The sequence below is a fragment of the Zonotrichia albicollis genome, chromosome 38 (assembly GCF_047830755.1).
Source record: "Zonotrichia albicollis isolate bZonAlb1 chromosome 38, bZonAlb1.hap1, whole genome shotgun sequence".
NCBI classification, from domain to species: Eukaryota; Metazoa; Chordata; class Aves; order Passeriformes; family Passerellidae; genus Zonotrichia; species Zonotrichia albicollis.
In genome coordinates this window covers 1254715-1276502 of record NC_133856.1, presented here as the reverse complement: position 1 = coordinate 1276502, position 21788 = coordinate 1254715, and the positions used below count along the sequence as shown (strand labels likewise).

At 36.9% G+C, this 21788-nt stretch overlaps 1 protein-coding gene across 1 annotated transcript in view; it reads left to right on the top strand.

Annotated features, from left to right (window-relative positions):
* The window catches only part of LOC141726709 (protein kinase C gamma type-like), a 55116-nt gene extending 35985 nt beyond the window's left edge, over positions 1-19131 (top strand). The window contains 8 exon segments of the mRNA XM_074531702.1: positions 762-825; positions 3104-3195; positions 6103-6165; positions 12465-12603; positions 14300-14380; positions 16148-16255; positions 18879-18939; positions 18942-19131. Coding sequence (XP_074387803.1) covers positions 762-825; positions 3104-3195; positions 6103-6165; positions 12465-12603; positions 14300-14380; positions 16148-16255; positions 18879-18939; positions 18942-19108 — 775 coding nt within the window. The 3' untranslated portion in view covers positions 19109-19131.
* The last annotated feature ends 2657 nt before the right edge of the window (positions 19132-21788 follow it).

Below are 21788 nucleotides of genomic sequence, written 5' to 3'. Positions count from 1 at the left end.
CACCTTCCAGACCCCCGTGAGATACTGGGACAAACTGGGAGGGACTGGGATGAACTGGGACAAACTGGGAGGGATTTGGAGGCAATGGGAGCCAATGGAAAGGGATGGACTGGGATGGACTGGGATGGACTGGGAGGGGTGGGAAGGGGTCACTGGGGACATTGGGATGGACTGGGATGAACTGGGAGGGACTGGGAGTCAATGGAAGCCAATGGGAGCCAATGGGGGCCAATGGGAGTCAATGGCGACCAAAGAAAGTCAATAGAAGTCAATGGGGATCAATGGAAGCCAATGGGAGCCAATGGAAGTTAATGAGAACTAATTGAAGTCAATAGGAGCCAATGGAAGCCAGTGGGAACCAATGGAATCCAATGGAATTTAATGGGAGCCAATGGGAGCTAATAAGAACCGATGGGAACCGATGAGAGTCAATGGGAACCAATGGGAGCCTATGGAAGTTAATGAGAACTAATTGAAGTCAATGGGAGCCAGTGGGAACCAATAGAATTCAATGGAATTTAGTGGGAGCCAATGGGAGCCAGTGGGAACCAATGGGAGCCAATGGAAGTCAATGGGAGCCAATGGGAACCAATGGAAGTCGATAGAAGCCAATAGGAACTAATGGGAACCAATGGGAGTCAATGGCAACCAACGGGAAGCAATGAAAGTTAATGGGAGCCAATGGGAGTCAATGGGAATCAATGGAAGGGAACGAACTGGGAGTGGTCACTGGGATGAACTGGAAGCACTGGTGGAGAGGAGGGTGCTGGCCCTGGACCCCGGCCCCACTTCCTCACCCACCTGCACTCCACCTTCCAGACCCCCGTGAGATACTGGGATGGACTGGGACAAACTGGGAGGGACTGGGAGGGATTTGGAGGGATTTGGAGGCAATGGGAGCCAATGGCAAAGGGATGAACTGGGAGGGACTGGGATGGACTGGGAGGGGTGGGAAGGGTCACTGGGGACTCTGGGATGGACTGGGATGAAACTGGGAGCAACTGGGAGGGACTGGGAGGGACTGGGAGTCAATGGGAGCCAATGGGAGTCAATGGGAAACAATGGAAGGGGATGAAGTGGGAGCACTGGGATGAACTGGGATGAATTGGGATGGACTGGGAGCACTGGGAGGGACTGGGAATGGAACTGGGGCACTGGGATGAACTGGGATGGACTGGGAGCAACTGGGAAGGACTCGGAGTCAATGGGAGTCAATGGAAGTCAATAGAAGTCAATGGGAAGTAATGGGAACCAATGGGAGTCAATGGGAAGCAATGGAAGTGAATGGGAACCAATGGAAGTGAATGGGAACCAATGGGAGTCAATGGAAGTCAATGGAAGAGGATGAACTGGGAGCATTGGGGTGAACTGGGATGAACTGGGATGAATTGGGATGGACTGGGAATGGGAACTTGGGGCACTGGGATGTACTGGGAGCAACTGGGAAGGACTCGGAGTCAATGGGAGTAAATGGAAGTCAATAGAAGTCAATGGGAAGTCAATGGGAGTCAATGGGAAGCAATGGAAGTCAATGGGAAACAATGGGAGTCAATGGGAGCCAATGGAAGTCAATGGGAGCCAATGGAAGAGGATGAACTGGGAGCACTGGGGTGAACTGGGATGAACTGGGATGAATTGGATGGACTGGAAGCACTGGGAGGGACTGGGAATGGGAACTGGGGCACTGGAATGTACTGGGAGCAGCTGGGAAGGAGTCAGAGTCAATGGGAGTAAATGGAAGTCAATAGAAGTCAATGAGAAGTAATGGGAACCAATGGAAGAGAATGAACTGGGAGGGACTGGGAGCACTGGGATGAACTGGGATGAATTGGGATGGACTGGGAATGGGAACTGGAGGCACTGGGATGTACTGGGAGCAACTGGGAAGGACTCGGAGTCAATGGGAGTAAATGGAAGTCAATGGAAGTCAATGGGAAGCAATGGAAGTCAATGGGAAGCAATGGAAGTCAATGGGAGTCAATAGAAGAGGATGAACTGGGATGGACTGGGAGCACTGGGAGGGACTGGGAAAGGGAACTGGGAGCACTGGGATGGACTGGGATGGACTGGGAGCAACTGGGAAGGACTCGAAGTCAATGGGAAGTAATGGGAGCCAATGGAAGTCAATGGGAGCCAATGGAAGTCAATGGGAGCCAATGGAAGAGGATGAACTGGGAGCACTGGGTGAACTGGATGAACTGGGATGGACTGGGAGCACTGGGAGGGACTGGGAATGGGAACTGGGAGCACTGAGATGGACTGGGAGCAACTGGGAAGGACTCGGAGTCAATGGGAGTAAATGGGAGTCAATAGAAGTCAATGGGAGCCATTGGGAACCAATGGGAGCCATTGGGAACCAATGGAAGTCAATGGGAACCAATGGAAGAGAATGAACTGGGAGGGACTGGGAGCACTGGGATGAATTGGGATGGACTGGGAATGGAATTGGAGGCACTGGGATGGACTGGGAGCAACTGGGATGAACTGGGATGAATTGGGATGGACTGGGAGCACTGGGATGGACTGGGAATGGGAACTGGGGGCACTGGGATGGACTGGGATGGACTGGGAGCAACTGGGAAGGACTCGGAGTCAAAGGGAGTAAATGGAAGTCAATAGAAGTCAATGGGAGCCAATGGGAACCAATAGAAGTCAATGGGAGCCAATGGGAAACAATGGAAGTCAATGGGAACCAATGGAAGTGAATGGGAACCAATGGGAGTCAATGGGAACCAATGGGAACCAATGGGAGTCAATGGGAGTCAATGGAAGAGGATGAACTGGGAGTGACTGGGATGGACTGGGAGCACTGGGAGTGGTCACTGGGCTGAACTGGGAGTGGTCTGGGAGCGAACTGGTCCATACTGGGACAAACTGGTCCAAACTGGGAGTGAACTGGTCCAAACTGGGAGTGAACTGGTCCAAACCGGGCCGAGCTTTCACCATTTCTGGCTCCTTTTTGGTGCCGGAATCTCCATTTGGGGCTGGAATTTTTGGGGAATTTCGGGGAAATTCGGGGATTTTGGAGCACTGGGCTGAACTGGGAGGGGGCTGGGAGTGAACTGGTGCAAACTGGTGCAAACTGGTGCAAACTGGTGGGCAGGACCGGCTGTACTTTGTGATGGAATACGTCACCGGCGGCGACCTCATGTACCACATCCAGCAGGTCGGCAAGTTCAAGGAGCCCCACGCGGCGTGAGTGACCCAAAATCCTCGGAATTCTGCCCAAAATATTCCCAAAAATCCCTCAAAAGGGAAAAATCTGGGAAAAAATGGAAAAATCCGGAAAAAATTGGAAAAAAATGGAAAAAACCCCGTGAAAATCGATGGAAATGCCTCAAAATTACCAAAGATTCACCCAGAAATTCCTGGGATTCTCCCCAAAAATTCCTCAAAAGAGAAAAATCTGGAAAACAATTGGAAAAAAATGGAAAAATCCGGAAAAAATGGGGAAAAAATGGAAAAAAACCCATGAAAATCGATGGAAATGCCTCGAAGTTACCAAAAATTCAGCCAAAAATTCCTGGGATTCTCCCCAAAATATTCCCAAAAAATCCAAAATTCCTTAAAAAAGGAAAAATCCGGAAAAAAATTGGGAAAAAAATGGAAAAAACGCCGTGAAAATCGATGAAAATGCCTCAAAATTACCAAAGATTCACCCAGAAATTCCTGGAATTCTCCTGAAAAATTCCTCAAAAGGGAAAAATCCAGAAAAAAATTGGAAAAAAATGGAAAAATCCGGAAAAAATTGGGAAAAAAATTAAAAGAAACCCATGAAAATCAATGGAAATGCCTCAAAATAATTAAAATTCCAGCGAAAAATTCCTGGAATTCTCCCCAAAATATTCCCAAAAATTCTGGCAATTCTCCCCAAAATATTCCCAAAAATCCCTCCAAAAGGAAAAATCTGGAAAAAAATTGGAAAAAAATGGAAAAATCTGGAAAAAAAATGGGAAAAAATGGAAAAAACCCCGTGAAAATCGATGGAAATGCCTCAAAATTACCAAAAATTCAGCCAAAAATTCCTGGGATTCTCCCCAAAATACTCCCAAAAATCCCAAAATTCCTTAAAAAAGGAAAAATCCGGAAAAAAATTGGGAAAAAAATGGAAAAAACCCGTGAAAATCGATGGAAATGCCTCGAAGTTACCAAAAATTCAGCCAAAAATTCCTGGGATTCTCCCCAAAATATTCCCAAAAATTCTGGCAACTCTCCCCAAAATATTCCAAAAATCCCTCAAACAAGGAAAAATCTGGGAAAAAATGGGAAAATCTGGAAAAAATTGGGAAAAAAATGGAAAAAACCCCATGAAAATCGATGGAAATGCCTCAAAATTACCAAAGATTCACCCAGAAATTCCTGGATTCTCCCCAAAATATTCCCAAAAATCCCTTAAAAGGAAAAAATCCAGAAAAAAATGGAAAAAAATTGAAAAATCTGGAAAAAATTGGGAAAAATGGAAAAATCCCCATGAAAATCGATGGAAATGCCTCAAAATTATCAAAATTTCACCCAGAAATTCCTGGAATTCTCCCCAAAATATTCCCAAAAATTCTGGCAGTTCTCCCCAAAATATTCCCAAAAATCCCTCAAAAGGGAAAAATCCGGAAAAAAATTGGAAAAAAATGGAAAAATCCGGAAAAAATTGGGAAAAAAATGGAAAAAACCCCGTGAAAATCAATGGAAATGCCTCAAAATTACCAAAGATTCACCCAGAAATTCCTGGGATTCTCCCAAAAATTCCTCAAAAGGGAAAAACCCGGAAAAAATTGGGAAAAAATGGAAAAAAACCCAAAAAAAATTGGGAAAAAAATGGAAAAAAAACCATGAAAATCAATGGAAATGCCTCAAAATTACCAAAACGTCAGCCAAAAATTCCTGGGATTCTCCCCAGAATATTCCCAAAAATCCCAAAATTCCTTAAAAAAGGAAAAATCCGGAAAAAATTGGGAAAAAAAATGGAAAAAACCCCATGAAAATCGATGAAAATGCCTCAAAATTACCAAAGATTTACCCAGAAATTCTGGGATTCTCCCCAAAATATTCCCAAAAATTCTGGGAATTCTCCCCAAAATATTCCCAAAAATTCCTCAAAAAAGGAAAAATCTGGGAAAAAAATGGAAAAATCCGGAAAAAATTGGAAAAAAATGGAAAAAACCCCGCGAAAATCGATGAAAATGCCTCAAAATTACCAAAAATTCAGCCCAAAATCAACTTTAAAACTCCAAAATTTTTGAAATTATTCCCAAAATATTCCCAAAAATTCTGGGAATTTTCCCTAAATTATTTCCAATTTTTGCTGGTTTTTTCCCAATTTTTCTCTGAATTTTTTCCTTATTTTTTCCAGATTTCCCCAAATTTTTTCCCAATTTTTTTGGCTTTTTTTTCCCATATTTTCCCTTAATTTTCCCCCAGATTTTCCCAAATTTTCCCAATTTCTTCCCTAAATTATTCCCAATTTTTGCCGGTTTTTTCCCAATTTTTCCCTGATTTTTTTCCCTTATTTTTTCCAGGTTTCCCCAAAATTTTCCCCTTTTTTTTTGGCTTTTTTTCCCATATTTTCCTTAATTTTCCCCAGATTTTCCCAAATTTACCCAATTTCTTCCCTAAATTATTCCCAATTTTTGCCGGTTTTTTCCCAATTTTTCTCTGATTTTTTCCTTTAATTTTTCCAGATTTTCCCAAAATTTTTCCCAATTTTTTTGGCTTTTTTTTCCCATATTTTCCCTTAATTTTCCCCCAGATTTTCCCAATTTCTTCCCTAAATTATTCCCAATTTTTGCAGGTTTTTTCCCAATTTTTCTCTGATTTTTTCCTTTAATTTTTCCAGATTTCCCCAAAATTTTCCCCAATTTTTTTGCCTTTTTTCCCCATATTTCCCTTAATTTTCCCCCAGATTTTTCCAAATTTTCCCAATTTCTTCCCTAAATTATTCCCAATTTTTGCCGTTTTTTTCCCAATTTTTCTCTGATTTTTCCTTTAATTTTTCCAGATTTCCCCAAAATTTTTCCCAATTTTTTTGCCTTTTTTTCCCCCATATTTTCCCTTCATTTTCCCCCAGATTTTCCAAGATTTTTTCCTAAATTTTCCCAAATTTTCCAGGTTTTACGCAGCTGAAATCGCCATCGGTCTTTTCTTCCTGCACAACCAAGGAATCATTTACAGGTGAGGCTCCCAAAATTCCCAAAAATCCCCAAAAAATCCCCAAAAAATTCCCAAAAAATTCCCCAAAAAATCACCAAAAAACCCCCAAAAATCACGAAAAAATCTCCAAAAGTTGCCCCAAAAACTCCCAGAAAATCAAATTAAAATGGCCCAAAAAACCCCAAAAATCACCCCAAAAATCACCGAAAGTTGCCCCAAAAGCACCAAAAATTCACCAAAAATTGCCTCAAAAACCCAAAAAAAATCACCCAAAATTGCCCCAAAATTCACCAAAAATTGCACCAAAAATCATAAAAAACTCACCAAAAATTGTCCCAAAATTACCAAAAAATCACCAAAATCACCCCAAAAATCTGCCCCAAAAATCATCAAAAAATCACCAAAAAAAACCCCCCAAAACCCTCAAAAAATCAAATTAAAATGGCCAAAAATGCCCAAAAAAATCACCAAAAAAATGACCAAAATCCGAAATCCTAAAAATCTGCCCAAAATTCCTCCAAAAATCACCAAAATTTCCCCCAAAAAAACCCCAAAAAATCACCAAAAAGCCCCAAAATCACCAAAAATCGCCCAGAAAATCATCAAAAATTGCCCTGAAATCACAAAAAAAACCCCAAAAATTGCCCCAAAAACCCCAAAGAATCAAATTAAAATGGCAAAAAAAGAGCCAAAAATCACCCAAAAATCACTAAAAATTGCCCCAAAAAACACAAAAAAATCACCAAAATTGCTCCAAAAATCACAAAAAAATCACCAAAAATTGCCCCAAAACCCCCCAAAAATCAAATTAAAATGGCCAAAAAAACCCCAAAAATCACAAAAAAATCACCAAAAATTGCCCCAAAAATCACCAAAAAATCACAAAAAAATCACCGAAAAATCAAATTAAAATGGCAAAAAAAACCCCAAAAAAAACCCCAAAATTGCCCCAAAAACCCCCAAAAATCAAATTAAAATGGCCAAAAAAACCACAAAAAATCACCAAAAAAATCACGCAAAAATCACTAAAAATTGCCCTGAAAATCACCAAAAATTGCTCCAAAAATCACCAAAAAATCAAAATAAATGGCCCAAAGAAACCCCAAAAATCACCAAAAAATCACAAAAAAATCACCAAAAAATCACAAAAAATCACCAAAAAATCAAATTAAAATGGCCAAAAACCACCCAAAAATCACCCCAAAAATCACCAAAAAATCACCGAAAATTCCCCAAAAAATCAAATTAAAATGGCCAAAACCCCCCAAAAAACCCCCAAAAAATCCCCAAAAATTGCCCCAAAATTTCCCCCCAAAAAATTCCCAAAAATCACCAAAAATCGCCAAAAAATCACTGAAAATTGCTCCAAAAAATCAAATTAAAATGGCCAAAAATTCCCCAAAATTCCCCAAAAATTGCCCAAAAAATCACCAAAAAATCACCAAAAAATCCCCAAAAATTGCCCCAAAATTCCCCTTAAAAAAATTCCCAAAAATCCTGAAAAATTCCCAATTTTTTTGGGAATTCTGACCTCAGGGACCTGAAGCTGGACAACGTGATGCTGCCAAAAAATCAAATTAAAATGGCCAAAAACCCCCAAAAAAACCCCAAAAAATCACCAAAAATTGCCCCAAAATCCCCAAAAAAATCAAATTAAAATGGCCAAAAAACCCCAAAAATCACCAAAAAATCACCAAAAATTGCCCCAAAAATCATAAAAAATCACCAAAAAAACCCCCCAAAATCACCAAAAAATCAAATTAAAATGGCCCAAAAAACCCCAAAAATTGCCCCAAAAATCATCAAAAAATCACCAAAAAAACCTCCAAAAACCCCAAAAAAATCAAATTCAAATGGCCAAAAAAACCCCAAAAATCACCAAAAAAATCACCCAAAAATCACCAAAAATTGCCCCAAAATCACCAAAAAAATCCCAAAAAAATCCCAAAAATTGCCCCAAAAATCACCGAAAATTGCCCCAAAAACCCCCAAAAAATCAAATTAAAATGGCCCAAAATTGCCCCAAAATCACCCCAAAAATCACCAAAAATTGCCCCAAAAATCACCAAAAATCACCAAATATTGCCCCAAAAATCACCAAAGAAATCAACCAAAATTGCTCCAAAAACCCCCAAAAAATCAAATTAAAATGGCCAAAAAACCCTCAAAAATCACCAAAAAACTACCAAAAATTGCCTCAAAATCACAAAAAAAATCAAATTAAAATAGCCCAAAAAAACCCCAAAAATCACAAAAAATTGCCCCAAAAACCCCCAAAAAATCACCAAAAATCACCAAAAAATCACCAAAAGTTGCCCCAAAATCCCCAAAAAATCAAATTAAAATGGCCAAAAAAGAGCCAAAAATCACCAAAAAAATCACTGAAAATTGCCCAAAAAAATCATCAAAAACTGCCCCGAAATCACAAAAAAATTACCAAAAATTGCCCCAGAAAATCAAATTAAAATGGCCCAAAAAAACCCCAAAAATTGCCCAAAAATCACCCCAAAAATCACCATAAAATCACCAAAAAATCAAATTAAAATGGCCAAAAAAACCCCAAAAATCACCAAAAAATCACCAAAAAATCAAATTAAAATGGCCAAAAAAACCCCAAAAAATCCCCAAAAATTCCCCCAAAATTCCCCCCCCAAAAATTCCCAAAATTCCTCAAAAATTCCCAATTTTTTTGGAATGTTCTGGAATGTAGGGACCTGAAGCTGGACAACGTGATGCTGGCAAAAAATCAAATTAAAATGGCCAAAAAACCCCAAAAAATCACCAAAAATTACCCCAAAATTCACCAAAAAATCACCAAAAAATTGCCCAAAAATCACCCCAAAATTACCCCGAAAATCACCAAAAAAACCCCAAAAATCATCCAAAAATCACCAAAAATCACCAAAAATTGCCCCAAAAACCCCCAAATAATCTAATTAAAATGGCCCAAAAAAACCCCAAATATCACCAAAAATCGCCCCGAAAATCACCAAAAAATCAAATTAAAATCACCAAAAAATCCACAAAAATCGCCCCAAAAATCACCGAAAAATCCCCAAAAATTGCCCCAAAATACCCCAAAAAATCAAATTAAAATGGCAAAAAAAACCCAAAAAAACCCCAAAAAATCAAATTAAAATGGCCAAAAAACCCCCAAAAATTGCCCCAAAAATCAAATTAAAATGGCAAAAAAAAACCAAAAAACCCCAAAAAATCCCCAAAAATTGCCCAAAAATCACCAAAAAATCACCAAAAATTGCCCCAAAAATCACCAAATTTGCCCCCAAAAATCAAATTAAAATGGCCAAAAATTCCCCAAAAATCATCAAAAAATCCCCAAAAAACCCCAAAAATTGCCCCAAAAATCACCCCAAAATTCACCCCAAAAATCACCAAAAAATCACCAAAAAATCAAATTAAAATGGCAAAAAAAACCCCAAAAAACCCCAAAAATTGCCCAAAAATCACCAAAAAATCCCCAAAAATTCCCCAAAAATCGCCCAAAAATCACCAAAAAATCAAATTAAAATGGCCCAAAAAATCACCCAAAATACCCCAAAAAATCAAATTAAAATGGCAAAAAAACCCCCAAAAAACCCCAAAAATTGCCCAAAAATCACCAAAAAAATCCCCAAAAATTCCCCCAAAATTTCCCCTTAAAAAATTCCCAAAAATCCTCAAAAATTCCCAATTTTTCTGGAATGTTCTGGAATGTAGGGACCTGAAGCTGGACAACGTGATGCTGCCACAAAATCAAATTAAAATGGCCAAAAACCCCCAAAAAAACCCCAAAAAATCACCAAAAATTGCCCAAAAAACCCCCCAAAAATCAAATTAAAATGGCCAAAAAAACCACAAAAAACCCCAAAAATCACCCCAAAAATCACCAAAAAATCACCCAAAAATCACTAAAAATTGCCCTGAAAATCACCAAAAATTGCTCCAAAAATCACCAAAAAGTCAAATTAAAATGGCCCAAAGAAACCCCAAAAATCACCCCAAAAATCACCAAAAAATCACAAAAAAATCACCAAAAAATCACCAAAAAATCAAATTAAAATGGCCAAAAACCACCCAAAAATCACCCAAAAATCACCAAAAAATCACCGAAAATTCCCCAAAAAATCAAATTAAAATGGCAAAAACCCCCCAAAAAACCCCCAAAAATCCCCAAAAATTGCCCCAAAATTTCCCCCCAAAAACTTCCCAAAAATCACCAAAAATCGCAAAAAAATCACTGAAAATTGCCCCAAAAAATCAAATTAAAATGGTCAAAAATTCCCCAAGAATCACCAAAAATTGCCCCAAAAATCACCAAAAAATCAACCAAAATTGCTCCAAAAACCCCCAAAAAATCAAATTAAAATGGCCAAAAAAACCTTAAAAATCACCAAAAAAATCACTGAAAATTGCCCCAAAAAATCAAATTAAAGTGGCCAAAAAAGAGCCAAAAATCACCAAAAAAATCACTGAAAATTGCCCCAAAAATTACTAAAAGATCACCAAAACTTGCCCCAAAAATCACCAAAAGTCAAATTAAATTGGCCAAAAAAAACCCAAAAATTGCCCCAAAAATCACCAAAAAATCAAATTAAAATGGCCAAAAATCCCCCAAAATTGCCCAAAAATCACCAAAAAATCCCCAAAAATTTCCCCAAAATTCCCCTTAAAAAATTCCCAAAAATCCTAAAAAATTCCCAATTTTTTTTTTGGAATTCCTGGAATGTAGGGACCTGAAGCTGGACAACGTGATGCTGCCACAAAATCAAATTAAAATGGCCAAAAACCCCCAAAAATCACCAAATAATCACTAAAAATTGCCCCAAAAAATCAAATTAAAATGGCCAAAAACCCCCAAAAATCACCAAATAATCACTAAAAATTGCCCCAAAAAATCAAATTAAAATGGCCAAAAAAAACCCCAAAAATCACCAAAAAATCACCAAAAATTGCCCCAAAAAATCAAATTAAAATGGCCAAAAAAACCCAAAAATCACCAAAAAATCACCAAAAATTGCCCCAAAAAATCAAATTAAAATGGCCAAAAAAACCCCAAAAATCACCAAAAAATCACCAAAAATTGCCCCAAAAAATCAAATTAAAATGGCCAAAAAAACCCAAAAATCACCAAAAAATCACGAAAAAAACTCCCAAAAATCACCAAAAAATCACGAAAAAAACTCCCAAAAGTCACCAAAAATTGCTCCAAAAATCACCAAAAAATCACCAAAATCACCCCAAAAAATCTGCCCAAAATTGCCCCAAAAATCACAAAAGAATCACAAAAACCCCCAAAAATCACCAAAAATTGCCCCAAAAATCTGCCCAAAAATCTGCCCACAGTTACCACAAAAACCATTAAAAAATCAATGAAAATTGCCCCAAAAACCACCATAAGTTGCCTGAAAATCCCCCAAAAAATCAATTAAAATGGGAAAAAAACCCCAAAAATTGCCCCAAAAAACCCCAAAAAATCAAATTATAATGGCCAAAAAAACCCCAAAAATCACCAAAAAATCACCAAAAATTGTCCCAAAAATCACCAAAAATCAAATTAAAATGGCCAAAAAACCCCCAAAAATTGCCCCAAAAAATCAAATTAAAATGGCCAAAAAAATCCCAAAAAATCCCCAAAAATTGCCCCAATATTTCCCCAAAAAATTCCCAAAAATCCTGAAAAATTCCCATTTTTTTGGAATGTTCTGGAATGTAGGGACCTGAAGCTGGACAACGTGATGCTGCCAAAAAATCAAATTAAAATGGCAAAAAAAGAGCCAAAAATCACCCAAAAATCACTAAAAATTGCCCCAAAAAACACAAAAAGATCACCAAAAATTGCTCCAAAAATCACAAAAAAATCACCAAAAATTGCCCCAAAAATCACCAAAAAATCAAATTAAAATGGCCAAAAAACCCCCAAAAATTGCCCAAAAATCACCAAAAAATCAAATTAAATGGCCAAAAAAAACCCCAAAAATCACGAAAAAAATCACTAAAAAATCACGAAGAAAACACTAAAAATTACCTCAAAAATCACAAAAAAATCAAATTAAAATGGCCAAAAAAAACCCCAAAAATCACAAAAAATTGCCCCAAAAACCCCCAAAAAATCACCAAAAAATCACCAAAAAATCACAAAAAAATCACAAAAAAATCAAATTAAAATGGCCAAAAAACCCAAAAAAATCACCAAAAAATCACCAAAAATCCCCCAAAAATCACAAAAAAATCCCCAAAATTGCCCCAAAATTCCCCTTAAAAAATTCCCAAAAATCCTCCAAAATTCCCAATATTTTTTTTTGGAATGTTCTGGAATGTAGGGATTTGAAGCTGGACAACGTGATGCTGGACGCCGAGGGCCACGTGAAGATCACGGATTTCGGGATGTGCAAGGAGAACATTTTCCCTGGCAATTGCACCAGAACCTTCTGTGGCACCCCCGATTACATCGCCCCCGAGGTGGGAATTCCCAAAATTCCCAAAATTCCCAAAATTCCAAGGATTTTGGGAAAAAAAATGGGAAAAATCGGCCAAAAATTGGATTTTTTGGCGATTTTTTTGTGATTTTTTTGTTATTTTTTGATGATTTTTTGGGGATTTTTTTGGTAATTTTTTTGGGAATTTTAGGGGGAATTTTTGGGAAAATAAACCAGGGGTAAATGGGCAAAAATTGGATTTTTTGGTGATTTTTGGGGAATTTTAGGGGAATTTTGGGGAATTTTAGGGGGAATTTTTGGGGGATTTAAAATTGAATTTTGGGGAATAAAATCTGAGAAAAAATGGCCAAAAATTGGATTTTTTTGGTGATTTTGGGGGATTTTTTGGGGGATACTAAATTGAATTTTGGGGGGAAAAATATGAGAAAAAATGGGCAAAAATTGGATTTTTTGTTGAATTTTTTGTGATTTTTTGATGATTTTTGGGGAATTTTGGGGGAATTTTTGGAGAATTTTAAAAGGAATTTTTGGGAAAAAATATGAGAAAAAATGGCCAAAATTGGATTTTTTTGGTGATTTTTGGGGATTTTTTGGGGAATTTTAAATTGAATTTTGGGGGAAAAAATACGCAAAAAAATGGGCAAAAATTGGATTTTTTGTCGAATTTTTGGGGGATTTTTGGGTGATTTTTGGTGATTTTTTGGGAATTTTTTAGGAATTTTAGGAGGATTTTTGGGGGATTTTAAATGGAATTTTGGGGGATAAAATCTGAGAAAAAATGGGCAAAAATTGGATTTTTTGTCGAATTTTTTGGGGATTTTTTGGGGGGAATTTTTAGGGGATTTTAAAAGGAATTTTGGGGAATAAAATCTGAGAAAAAATGGGCAAAAATTGGATTTTTTAGGGGATTTCAAAAGGAATTTTGGGGGAAAAAATACGAGAAAAAATGGCCAAAAATCGGATTTTTTGTCGAATTTTTGGGGGTTTTTTTGGTGATTTTTGGGGGATTTTAAAAGGAATTTTGGGGCAAAAAATACGAGAAAAAATGGGCAAAAATTGAATTTTTTGGTGATTTTTTGGGGAGTTTTTGGGGGATTTTAAATTGAATTTTGGGGGAAAAAATACGAGAAAAAATGGGCAAAAATTGGATTTTTGGTGATTTTTTGGGGCATTTTAAATTGAATTTTGGGGGAAAAAATACGAGAAAAAATGGGCAAAAATTGGATTTTTGTTGAATTTTTTGTGATTTTTTGATGATTTTTGGGGAATTTTGGGGGAATTTTTGGAGAATTTTAAAAGGAATTTTTGGGAAAAAATATGAGAAAAAATGGCCAAAAATTGGATTTTTTTGGTGATTTTTTTGTGATTTTTTGGTGATCTTTGGGGATTTTTTTGGGAATTTTAAGGGGAATTTTTGGGGGATTTTAAAAGGAATTTTGGGGAATAAAATCTGAGAAAAAAGGGGAAAAAATTGAATTTTTTGGGATTTTTTTTGGTAATTTTTTTGGAATTTTAGGGTGATTTTTGGGGATTTTAAATTGAATTTTGGGGCAAAAAATACAAGAAAAAATGGCCAAAAATTGGATTTTTTGTCAAATTTTTGGGGATTTTTTTGGTGATTTTTGGGGAATTTTAGGGGGAATTTTTGGGGGAATTTTTGGGGAATAAAATCTGAGAAAAAATGGCAAAAATGGAATTTTTTGGTGATTTTTTGGCAGATCATTGCCTACCAACCCTATGGCAAATCCGTGGACTGGTGGTCATTCGGGGTTCTGCTCTATGAGATGCTGGCAGGGCAGGTGAGGAAAAAAATTGGAATTTTTGGGGAAAAAAATTGGAATTTTTAGGGAAAAAAATTGGGATTTTTTAGGGAAAAAAATTGGGATTTTTAGGGGAAAAAATTGGGATTTTTTGGGGAAAAAAATTGGGAATTTTGGGGAAAAAATTGGGGAATTTTGGGGAAAAAATGGGATTTTTAGGGGAAAAAATTGGGAATTTTGGGAAAAATAAATGGGATTTTTAGGGAAAAATTGGGAATTTGGGGGAAAAAAATTGGGATTTTTGGGGAAAAATTGGGAATTTTGGGGGAAAAAATGGGATTTTTTGGGGAAAAAAATGGGAATTTTGGGGAAAAAATTGGGATTTTTAGGGAAAAAATTGGGATTTTTGGGGGAAAAATTGGGGAATTTTGGGGAAAAAATTGGGGAAATTTGGGGATAAAAATTGGGATTTTTGGGGAAAAAATTGGGATTTTGGGGGGAAAAAATTGGGATTTTTAGGGGAAAAAATTGGAATTTTTGGGGAAAAAATTGGAATTTTGGGGAAAAAAATGGGAATTTTGGGGAAAAAAATTGGGGAAAAAAATGGGAATTTTGGGGGAAAATTTGGGAATTTTGGGGGAAAAAAAATTGGGAATTTTGGGGAAAAAATTGGGGAATTTTGGGGAAAAAAATTGGGAGTTTTGGGGAAAACAAATGGGATTTTTGGGGAAAAAATTGGGATTTTTTGGGGAAAAAATTGGGAATTTTGGGGGAAAAAATTGGGAATTTTGGGGGAAAAAAATTGGGAGTTTTGGGGAAAAAATTGGGATTTTTGGGGGAAAACAAATGGGATTTTTGGGGAAAAAATTGGGATTTTTTGGGAAAAAAATTGGGAATTTGGGGGGAATTTTTAGGGATATTTTAGAGAGAATTTAAGAAGATTTTGGAGATAATTTGGGGCTGGTTTGGGAATAATTTTGGGAACATTTGGAGGGAATTTCAGGGATATTTTGGGAATATTTTGGGGATATTTTGGTGATAATTTAGGGAGATTTTAGGAATATTTTGGGGATATTTCAGGGATATTTTAGGAATATTTTGGGGATATTTGGGGGATAATTCAGGAATATTTTGGGAATATTTTGGGGATAATTTAGGGAGATTTTGGGAATATTTTGGGAATATTTTGGGAATATTTCAGAGATAATTTAAGGAATATTTTGGCGATAATTTAGGAATATTTGGGGGCTATTTCAGGGATAATTTAGGGAATATTTTAGGGATATTTTGGGAATATTTCAGGAATAATTTAGGAATATTTTGGGAATATTTTAGGAATATTTCAGGGATATTTTGGTGATAGTTTACGAATATTTTGGGAATATTTTAGGAATATTTTGGAGCTATTTTGGTGATAATTTAGGAATATTTGGGGGCTTTTTCAGGGATATTTTGGTGATAATTTAGAAATATTTTGGGAATATTTCAGGGAGATTTTAGGAATATTTTGGGGCTATTCCAGGGATAATTTAGGGATATTTTGGGAATATTTCAGGGATAATTTAGGGAATATTTTGGTGATAATTTAGGAATATTTTGGTGATAATTTGGGAATATTTTGGGGATATTTCAGAGATTTTTTAGGAATATTTTGGTATATTTTGGTGATACTTTAGGAATATTTTGGGAATATTTCAGGGATATTTTAGGAATATTTCAGGGATATTTTGGTGATATTTTAGGGATGTTTTGGGGGTATTTTGGGGACATTTTGGGGCTCTTTGGGGCTGGTTTTTGTCTCCCCAGCCCCCGTTTGACGGCGAGGACGAGGACGAGCTGTTCCAGTCCATCCTGGAGCAGACGGTGACCTACCCCAAATCCCTGAGCCGCGAGGCCGTGGCCATCTGCAAGGGGGTGAGTGCCCAAAAACGCCCCAAAAATAGCCCAAAATATCCCCAAAAACAGTCTAGAAATAGCCCCAAAAATCCTGGAAAATATCCCCAAGAATCCTGAAAAAATCAGCAAAACCACCCACAAAAATACCCCCAAAATACCCCAAAATAGCCCCAAAAAATCCCAAAAACATCACCAAAAAATCACCAAAACCATCCCCAAAAATATCCCTAAAATACCCTAAAAAATCCCCAAAAATAGCCCAAAAATATCCAAAAACGGCCTAAAAATATTCTCAAAAATCCTGGAAAATATCACTCAAAAATCCTGGAAACATCACCAAAAAATCAGCAAAACTATCCCCAAAAATATCCCAAAAATATCCCCAAAATAGCCCAAAAATGCCCCAAAATAACCAAAAAATACCCAAAAAATACCCCCAAAAATAGCCCAAAACTATCTCAAAAATACCCCAAAAATACACCCAAATCTAGCCCAAAAAAATCCCAAAAAGAGCCAAAAATAGCCCCAACAATATCCCCAAAAATCCTGGAAAATATCACCCAAAAATCCTGAAAAAATCAGCAAAACCACCCCCAAAAATACCCCACAAATAGCCCAAAAACAGCCCCAAAATAGCCCCAAAAATCCTGAAAAAATCACCAAAAATTCAGCAAAACTATCCCCAAAACTAGCCCAAAAATAGCCCAAAAACAGCCTAAAAATATCCTCAAAAGTCCTGAAAAAATCACCAAAAAATCAGCAAAGCCATCCCCAAAATTATCCCAAAATAGCCCCAAAAATATCCCCAAAAATCCTGGAAAATATCACCCAAAAATCCTGAAAACATCACCAAAAATCAGCGAAACTATCCCCAAAAATGCCCCAAAAATACCCCAAAAATGGCCTAAAAATATCCCCAAAAATCCTGGAAAATATCCCCAAAAATCCTGAAAACATCACCAAAAAATCAGCAAAACCATCCCCAAAAATGCCCCAAAAATACCCCAAAAATGGCCTAAAAATAGCCCCAAAAATCCTGGAAAAATCACCCAAAAATCCTGGAAACATCAGCAAAAAGTCGGCAAAACTATCCCCAAAAATATCCCAAAATAGCCCCAAAAATATCCCCAAAAACCCTGGAAAATATGCCCAAAAATTCAGCAAAACCATCCCCAAAAATATTCAAAAAATGCCCCAAAATAGCCCAAAAATATCCCAAAAAACAGCCTAAAAAAAATCCTCAAAAGTCCTGAAAAAATCACCAAAAAATCAGCAAAACCATCCCCAAAAATAGCCCAAAAATGCCCCAAATTTACCCAAAAATACCCCAAAATTACCCCAAAACCAGCCCAAGAATTTCCCCAAAATACCCTAAAAAATCCCTAGAATTACCCCAAAAATAGCCTAAAAATATCCCCAAAAATCCTGAAAACACCACCAAAAAAAATCAGCAAAACTATCCCCAAAAATAGCCAAAAAACCCCAAAACCATTCCCAAAAATACCCCAAAAAATCCCCCAAAATAGCCCAAAAAATCCCCAAAAAATACCTCCAAAAATATCCCAAAAATAGCCCAAAAATATCTCAAAAATACCCCAAAATTCACCCAAAAATATCCCCAAAATACCCCAAAAATAGCCCCAACAATATCCCCAAAAATCCTGAAAAATATCACCAAAAATCCTGAAAAAAATCACCAAAAAACACCAAAACCATCCCCAAAAATAGCCCAAAAATATCCCAAAAATACCCAAAAATACCCCAAAAATAACCTAAAAATATTTCAAAAATACCCCAAAATTTACCAAAAAATATCCCCAAAAATACCACCAAAAAATCACTAGAAAAACACCAAAACCATCCCCAAAAATATCCCAAAAATAGCCCAAAAAATACCCAAAAATATCTCCAAAAATACCCCAAAAACAGCCCAAAAATATCTCAAAAATACACCCAAATCTAGCCCAAAAAATCCCCAAAAAGAGCCCAAAAATAGACCCAAAAATCCTGAAAACATCAGCAAAAAATCAGCAAAACTATCCCCAAAAATATCCCAAAAATATCCCCAAAATACCCCAAAATTTACCCTCAAATACCCCAAAAATAGCCTAAAAATATCCGCAAAGATCCTGAAAAAATCACCAAAAATCAGCAAAACTATCCCCAAAAATAGCCCAAAAATGCCTCAAATTTACCCCAAAAACAGCCCAAGAATTTCCCCAAAATACCCCAAAAAATCCCCAAAATTTCCCCAAAAATAGCCTAAAAATATCCCCAAAAATCCTGAAAACATCACCAAAAATCAGCAAAATCATCCCCAAAAATATCCAAAAAATGCCCCAAATTTACCCAAAAATATCCCCAAAAATCCCCCAAAAATACCCCAAAAATAACCAAAAAATATCTCAAAAATACCCCAAAATTTACCCAAAAATATCCCCAAAAATACCCCAAAAATTTTTTGCAGAATTTATGCGGAATTTTTGGGTGAAATTTTGCCGGATTTTTTTGGGGGGAATAATTTTGAATTTTCCCATCTGTTCCGTGCCTTTATTTCGCCATTCCTGCTCCGATTTTCTCGCTTTTTTTTTTGTTTTTTCCCGGATTTTCACTTTTTTTCCATTTTTTTTCCTTTTCCCAGTTCCTGACCAAGCACCCTGGGAAGCGTCTGGGGGCCGGCCCGGGGGGGGAACAGGAAATTCGGGTCACCCCTTCTTCCGCAGAACCGACTGGGAGCGCCTGGAGCGCCTGGAGGTGCCTCCGCCCTTCACCCCCCGCCCGGTGAGCGCCCCAAAAAACCCCAAAACAGCCCCAAAAATACCCTGGAATCACCCCAGAAATATCCCCAAAACACCCCCAAAAATACCCTGAAATCACCCCAGAAATATCCCCAAAATCCCCAGAAATATCCCCCAAAAAATCCCCAGAAATATCCCCAAAAATCCCCAGAAATATCCCCAAAAATGCCCCAAAACGGCCCCAAAAATACCCTGAAATCACCCCAGAAATATCCCCCAAAATAGCTCCAAAAATAATCCAAAATAGCTCCAAAAAATGCCCCAAAATATCCCCAAAAATACCCAATAAGTCCCCAGAAAAAGCCCCAAAATATCCCAATAAAATCCCCAGAAAAAAAACCAAAATATCTCCAAAAAATACCCAATAAAATCCCCAGAAATATCCCCAAAAATCCCCAGAAAAACCCCAAAATAGCCCCAAAAAATCCCCAAAAATACCCAATAAAATCCCCAGAAAAAGCCAAAATATTCTCAGAATATGCCCCAAAATATCCCCAAAAATACCTTGAACAAACCCTAAAATATCTCCAAAAATATCCCAATAAAATCCCCAGAAAAAACCCCAAAACATCCCCAAAAATACCCAATAAAATTCTCAGAAATATCCCCAAAATATCTCCAAAATATCCCCAATAAAATCCCCCAAAGTAGCCCCAGAATATCCCAAAAGTAGCCCAAAATAGTTCCAAAAATTGCCCCAAAACAGCCCCAAAAACACCCTGAAATCACCCCAAAAATACCCTGAAATCACCCCAGAAATATCCCCAAAATAGCCCAAAATAGCTCCAAAAAATCCCCAAAAATACCCAATAAAATCCACAGAAATGCCCCAAAAATACCCAATAAAATCCCCAAAATACCCCCAAAAATACCCTGGAATCACCCCAGAAATATCCCCCAAAAATCCCAGAATATCCCAAAAAATATCCCAAAAATATCCCAAAAATATCCCAAAAATGCCCTAAAAATATCCCAATAAAATTCCCAGAAATATCCCCAAAAATAATCCAAAATAGCTCCAAAAAATGCCCCAAAAATACCCAATAAAATCCTCAGAAAAACCCCAAAATTTCTCCAAAATATCCCAAAAAAATGCCCCAAAAATCCCCAAAAATACCCTGAAAACAACCCCAAAACGTCCCCAAAAATATCCCAATAAAATCCCAGAATATCCCCAAAAATACCCAATAAAATCCTCAGAAATATCCCCCAAAAATCCCCAGAATATCCCCCAAAATAGCTCCAAAAAATCCCCAAAAATACCCAATAAAATCCCCAGATAAACCCAAATATCCTCAGAATATATCCCTAAAATATCCCCAAAAATACCCTGAAAAAAACCCCAAAATATCTCCAAAAATATCCCAATAAAATCCCAGAAATATCCCCAAAAATCCCCAAAAAAAGCCCAAAATATCCCCAAAAATACCCAATAAAATCCCCAGAAAAAGCCCCAAAATTTCTCCAAAACATCCCAATAAAATCCCCAGAAATATCCCAAAAATATCCAATAAAATCCCCAGAAAAAGCCCCAAAATTTCTCCAAAACATCCCAATAAAATCCCCAGAAATATCCCAAAAATATCCCAAAATAGCTCCAAAAATGTCCCAAAATATCCCAAAAAATATCCCAAAAATATCCCAAAAATGCCCCAAAAAAATCCCTGAAAATATCCCAATAAAATCGCCAGAAATATCCCAAAAATTCCCCAAAATTTTCCCTTAAAAATCCCCCCAAAATTCCCAAATTTTCCCTCCAAATTCCCCCCAAAAATCCCTAAAAATTCCCAAACTTTCCCTCCAAAATCCCCTAAAAATTCCCAAATTTTCGCCAAAAATTCCCCAAAATTTTCCCTTTAAAATCCCCAAAAAATTCCCAAATTTTTCCTTAAAAATCCCCTAAAAATTCCTAAATATTCCCTTAAAAATCCCCAAATTTTCACTTAAAAATCCCCCAAAAATCCCCTAAAAATCCTCAAATTTTCCCCAAAATTTTCCCTTTAAAATCCAAAAAAAATCCTAAATTTTTGCCAAAAATTCCCCAAATTTTCCCTTTAAAATCCCCCAAAATTTCCCAAATTTTTGCCAAAAATTCCCCAAATATTCCCTTAAAAATCCCCCAAAAATCCCCTAAAAATTCCCAAATTTTCCCTTAAAAATCCCCCAAAAATCCTCTAAAAAATCCCAAATTTTCCCTTAAAAATCCCCAATTTTTCCCCAAAATTTTCCCTTAAAAATCCCCCAAAAATCCCCCAAAATTCCCTAAAAATTCCCAAATTTTCCCTTTAAAATCCCCAACAATTCCCAAAATTTTCCCTTAAAAATCCCCTAAAAATTCCAAATCTTCCTCCAAATTCCCCCAAAAATCCCCAAAATTTATCCCAGAATTCCCCAAAAAAAATTCCCAAATTTCCCCGTTTTGTCCCCTCTGACGCCGCTTTTCTCTCTCTCTGTGTTTGTCCGTTTGGTTTTGGGGGAATTTGGGCAAATTTGGGATTTTTTGGGCAAATTTGGAATTTTTTGGGGGGAAATTTGGAAATTTTTTGGGAAATTTTGGGGTTTTTTTGGGGAAAAAATAATTTGATTTTTTGGGTGAAATTTTTGGAATTTTGGGGGGGAAATTTGGGATTTTTTGGGTGAAAATTTTGGGATTTTTTGGGGTTTTTTTGGGATTTGTGTTTTTATTTTTGAGTCTTTTTTTGGGGGTTTTGTTTCTTTTTTTTTCTTTTTTTTTTGTTTTTCTTCTTCTTTTT